We start from the raw sequence: 6,000 nt of genomic DNA, 5'->3' as shown, positions 1-6,000 counted from the left end.
TTTTCAATGTGATCCAACAAGATAGTCTGAACTCTGGACACACATTAGCACCCTGGTACACCACAAACTAATCTTAATCCAGCAGTGTAAATGTACTTCAAAATGCTGAAAAGATATCCAGCAAGTTCCCCTCTATATTCATGATCATGGGATAGGAGCAGAATTAGGCCATTTAGCCCATCGTCTACTCTGCCATTCAATTGTGGCTGATCTATCTCTCCCTCTTAACTCCGTTCTCCTGTCTTCTCCCCATAACCCGTGACACCCGTGCTAATCAATAATCTATCTATCTCGGCCTTAAAAATAAACATTGATTTAGCCCCAACAGCCTTCTTTTTGCAATGTTCAACAATTTGAATTTTGTAATGACTGTGCTGTTAGGTTTTGAAATATGTATTACATAGTAAATGATAGTTAAAAATAAATCTGAAAATATTAAGTGGAACATGGGTAGAATCTTCCAAAAGCTTTGTGCTGCTAATCACTTTGAAAGCCTTCTTCAGTGTGCTCAATTAATTTTCTTCCTTTAAGATGTAACCTTTGTGCAAGTTCAGATATAATGCATTGATTTACGTTAACTTCAATTTTTTAATGTTGGGAGTAAATGTCAAGATTTCTCGAAATCATGTTTTGAATTTTTAGTTAGGCTAAACAACTTTTATGAGTTTTAAGAATGAAAAACAGCTCAGTAATAACAAAAATTCTATGCTGTTGTGTACACAGGCTGGGTGGAGAGGGCGAGCAAGGGAGCAAGGCAGGCGAGTGGAATGGAGCCACTGTTTGAAAGCTAAAACTAGTTTGTCTCAAAAGCAATAGGCATAGGTCTAATATAGAATAGCTCAAAACTGGAGTAAATCATGGGGGAAAGATTGAGAGCAAATTGGGATCCTCTGAGCAGCCAGCACTTTTCTTCTGGGTGCTGGGACCATCTATGTTAATCGTGGGAGGGAATGAAAGAGATACCGAACGACAATAAGTGGATGCCAAATTCATGATGAATGATGGGCTAGTGGCTTAATACAATTTTATTGGTTTATTTATAACTTATTTAAATCTTTGTGTAAGAATGAACTGTAGATGCTGGTAAAACAAAGTTAGACACAAAATGCTGGATTAACTCAGCGGGTCAGGCAGCATCTCAGGAGAGAAGGAAAGGGAAGGTTTCGGATTGAGACCCTTATTTAAAAATCTTTATTCCCCTCTCAATCAAATCAACCAAATAATCCATCAAATCAGTTGTTTCAGCAGTTTTATTTTATGTTGTTATTCTTGATTCAAGGCTATCAAAAAGAGTGGATTGAATCTTTCTCTTTAATTGTCAGGATATGGGCATTTGTGAGAAAGCTGGTCTCTAATTTTCCTTCTGAGGTCGCTACCCATCACCATTGTTCAGCTGCTCTATTCCAGCTGCTACTTTAGACATCATGCAATCACAGAGTATAGACTGGGTCAAAATGGTAAGTTTCTTATCAATGATGCCGAAAGGCTAATAAAGGAACAAAGATAATGTTGGAGTTTCATTTAGAGACACAGCATGGAAACGGGTCCTTCGGCTGACTGAGTCTATGCCAACCATCATTTACTTGTTCACACTAGTTCTATGTTACCACATTTTGTATTCACCCCTAGACAACAGGAGCACTTTACAAATACCGATTAACCCCACAAACCTGTATGCCAATGGGGTGTGGGAGGAAACTGGAGGACCTTGGGAAAACCCATGCGATCACAGGGAGAACGTACACACACTCTGTTTGCTGTATGATACGCAATGCTCTTTAATCACCACTTACCTTCCATTAACTGTTAAAATCCAATGTGATTAGTTAAGATTTGCATAATTCTTCAGAACCTGGATATATCAGCAATTTTCCAGTGAGTTCCAAGAATCCTGCAGTTTCTTACTTCAGCTGGGAAATCAGCTGCAGAACAACACGTCAGTTAGGAGGGAGGCAAATTGCTGAGAATGTTTGAGCTGAGCTAACCAGAATATTCTTCTCCAGAACTGCAACTCCTATTTCTTGTCAAATGTCCTGATCTCTCTTCCCATTATTTGCTTATCCCTTCTTCTAACCCATCCATTATCAGCCAGTCAGCTAAGTAGCTCCATTAATAACCTATTCTCAATACTTTCCTTGAATTCCACGTTTTTGGCCATCGTCCTCAATATTATCTACAGTCACTTTGTGCCCTTCAATGTGAAATTTGATGTTTTGTCTCATCACAATATATGCTCACAACAAAAATGGCTTTTCATTTTCATTTATTTTTTATCGAAGGTGTCCAGGAAGGAATGTAGAAACCGTCGGAGAATTATGATCACAGAATATGTATAAAATGATATCAAATGTTTCCAAACCGTACACACGCACGCACACTAGCATACAGTGCCAACGGTAACCATCAGAGAAATATAACTGAGTTTTTAAATTGGCTCAAGATGGGAAATGTTCTTGAATTCATGTCAACCAACGACATTTTCGGTGGTGACACGTTACCTGCATGTGTAAATGTGAGAAGAAAGTAAACATTTTAAACACTCTGCTCACAATGGCTGAGAATCGTTCATTAATTAAAATACCAATTCTTTAGATAATGTATCTATCACCATACATTTCATAATTGCTTTAGAAAACATACATAAAAATATTTTTATTTTTGTTGAAGTCGACAGTCAAACAATTTACAACATTAGAGGCTCATATAAAGGGAATGTTTTAATTTGCAGAAGAAATACACAAATAGGTAGTGTAAAAATAAATCAAAATACAGAAGAGGTGAAATAAATTCACATATTGAATATCTGCCATATTTTAAAAGATCTGTCAAGTGCAATATTTGTCCTTTGGGTCCATTCCAAACCATCGTTGGAACTTCAATAATTCACTATATCACCTCTTACAAGATTTTTGATTTCCTCAACTTCAGATATCAAACAAATTACCAGACATACACATTTATGATTTATCCAACACACCAATCTTCATCTGTACTATATGAAATAGGGAAAAATAAAATATAGCATATATATCAAGATCTCATTTTATAATTGTCAATTAAACCAAATTTTTAATTTATATTTTTCATTTAATACATTTGTGGCTTAGGAACAAACAAAAGCAAAAGAAAATGGTTCTTTATGAATAAATCTCTGGATATTAAATTAATTATGGCGTTTTTGCAACATGGCAAAAATTGCAGCTCAAAGCAGACATCTCCTCACAGAGGAGGTTAGAGTTGTTGCAGTCTCCTGCAGTCTTGTATTGGTTATATGGCAGCATGCATGTTGCATATTATAATTTATTTTGCTTTGTTTTACATTAGGATTAAAATAATGAATATTTAGACGTCCAAAATATTTGCATTGATTTACTGAATTTTGTCACTTTTGCGTATGATTGGTAATGGATGAGCTTCAGAGTTGAATATCCAGTGATCCAGTGAAAGGAGGTCATCTTCAGAGAACATCAAATAAAGATATCTGAAGACAAACAACATTTATTTATATTAATATGGATGGACACAGCAACACGAGAACATCTTGATTTTGCAGAACATAAGATGCAGGAGTTTCACGCCATGCACAATGTTGGATTCCTCCACCGTTATTAACAATACTGTTCCATGAATAGGAGTTGTAAGTAACACATGTATTCAAAGTTGTCTTGAAGTCTAACGTAGATCTTAATTTGCCTTTAATCTATCAATTTAAGAAGCTTGTCATACCAATGTTCATGATCGACAGTCACACATAAGTCTCAATCAATAGTCTCAGCACATAATAGTGGTGTTTTTCATCATTTTAAATTTCACATCGTGGGAAGCTGTGTACAATTTCTTCACTGATGACTATATATTTTATAAGCCCTTTAGTGTTCACATAAGAAAATAATCTTCTTTGTTTAACGTTTTTCAAGCAGCTAAGTTCGTACTTGATTGGAAGAAGTAATACCTGTATTACTTTATACATTTATGGACTGTACTGGCAGATTCATTAGTAAGAATGATGAAGCTGTCACCTAATCACTTGGGTACACAAAAATGCTGGAGAAACTCAGCGGGTGCAGCAGCATCTATGGAGCGAAGAAAATAGGTGACGTTTCTGGCAGAAACCCTTCTTCAGACTGATGGGGGGGGGGGGGGTGGGCGGAAGAAGGAAGGAAAAAGGGAGGAGGAGTCCGAGGGCGGGGGGATGGGAGGAGACAGCTCGAGGGTTAAGGAAGGGGAGGAGACATCAAGGGCTAGCAAAATTGGGAGAATTCAATGTTCATGCCACAAGCATGGACGCAAGCAACCCAGGCAGAATACGAGGTGTTGTTCCTCCAATTTCTGGTGTTGCTCACTCTGGCAATGGAAGAGACCCAGGACAGAGAAGTCGGATTGGGAATGGGAGGGGGAGTTGAAGTGTGAGCCACCGGGAGTTCAGGTAGGTTATTGCGGACTGAGCGGAGGTGTTCGGCGAAACGATCGCCCAACCTCCGCTTAGTCTCACCGATTTAAAATCAGCTGACATCTAGAGCAGCGGATGCAATAGATGAGGTTGGTGGAGACACAGGTGAACCTTTGTCGCACCTGGAACGATTGCTTGGGTCCTTGAATGGAGTCGAAGGGGGGAGGTGAAGGGACAGGTGTTGCATTTCTTGCAACGGAAAGTGCCCGGGGAGGGGGTGGTACGGATGGAAAGATGTGGCGAGTGGTGGGGTGAAAGGCGAGGACTAGGGGGACTCTGACCTTGTTGCTAGTGCGGGGATGGGGAGAGAGAGCAGTGTTGCGGGGTATGGATGAGACCCTGGTGCGAGCCTCATCTATGGCGGAGGAGGGGAATCCCCGTTCCCCGAAGAGCGAGGACATTTCCGATGCACTGGTGTGGAACGTCTCATCCTGGGAACAGATGCGGCATAGGCGGAGGAATTGGGAGTAGGGGGATGGAGTCTTTACAGGGGGCAGGGTGGGAAGACGTGTAGTCCAGATAGCCATGTGAGTCAGTGGGTTTGTAGTGTATGTCGATCAGAAGTCTGTCCCCTGCAATGGAGATAGTGAGGTCAAGGAATGGTAGGGAAGTGTCGGAAATGGTCCAGGTGTATTGGAGTGCCGGATGGAAGTTGGTGGTGAAGTGGATGAAGTCAGTCAGTTGTGTGTGGGTGCAGGAGGTGGCCCCAAAGCATATCACCTGGCTAGTGCTGTAATCTGCAGCGGGCAAATAATGGCCACAAGTCTGTTTAGTTGCGTTGGGTCATAGTCAATTTCTGCTTGGAATCAATTTGCCCACATTTGCACCTTAACTTCCGATACCCGTAACCACCAAATATCACGTTTTGGAAAATGTCCACATTCATTGCCTTTTGGAGAAGAGACTTGCTGACCAGCACTTTTCCGTAATTGAAACATTTTAAAGCAAGTCCTGGAACTCTGAACTAAAAACAGAAAATGCTGGACATATTCAGTAAGTCAGGCAGAATCTTTGCAGTGAGACTTAAACCTGAAATGTTAATGCTGTTTCTCTCCCCACTGATGCACTATGATATGTTTTGAGCTTATGTTTGAAGTAGTTCTTGACCACTCCAAATCATCTTTAATTTTATTATGGCCTTTTGAAATAGTCCCACATGGGCGACATTTTCGGCGACAGCCTGGAAAGAGGTTGTCACGGTGTGGTTGGGGCGTGACGCGGGGCGACGCATGTAGTGTCACCCTGCCGCCCCTGAATTTTGGAATGTTCAAAATCTTCATGCGACATCATGCGCCCTGTCACACGCTGACTTATGCTGTCCTGTGAATGAGGCCCGGTGATGCTGATGTTAAATATACAAATTTGTTCTTTAAAAGTTATTGGTCCTTAGATTTATTGTAGATATGTTCATTTCCAATGTGATTATTATACTTTGGTGTAAACCTTCTTGTGTTGTGAAGGCGGGTGACGCGGAGTGTTGTAGCTTGACGTGATGGTGATGTGGAGTGTCGTACAACTTGACGGTTTTTTGGGCGATGAGGGGCGTCAGT

At 40.4% G+C, this 6,000-nt stretch overlaps 1 protein-coding gene across 2 annotated transcripts in view; it reads right to left on the bottom strand.

Annotated features, from left to right (window-relative positions):
• Nucleotides 1–2,246: 2,246 nt before the first annotated feature.
• man1a1 (mannosidase, alpha, class 1A, member 1) overlaps nucleotides 2,247–6,000 on the bottom strand; it is a 409,100-nt gene continuing 405,346 nt past the window's right edge. For both annotated transcript variants that reach the window (XM_055635735.1, XM_055635736.1), the window contains exon 12: nucleotides 2,247–3,481. In XM_055635735.1, coding sequence (XP_055491710.1) covers nucleotides 3,370–3,481 — 112 coding nt within the window. In that variant the 3' untranslated portion in view covers nucleotides 2,247–3,369. The remainder of the gene's footprint in view (nucleotides 3,482–6,000) is intronic.

The sequence above is a fragment of the Leucoraja erinacea genome, chromosome 5, assembly GCF_028641065.1.
Source record: "Leucoraja erinacea ecotype New England chromosome 5, Leri_hhj_1, whole genome shotgun sequence".
NCBI lineage: Eukaryota > Metazoa > Chordata > Chondrichthyes > Rajiformes > Rajidae > Leucoraja > Leucoraja erinaceus.
This window is presented reverse-complemented; position numbering and strand designations above follow the sequence as displayed.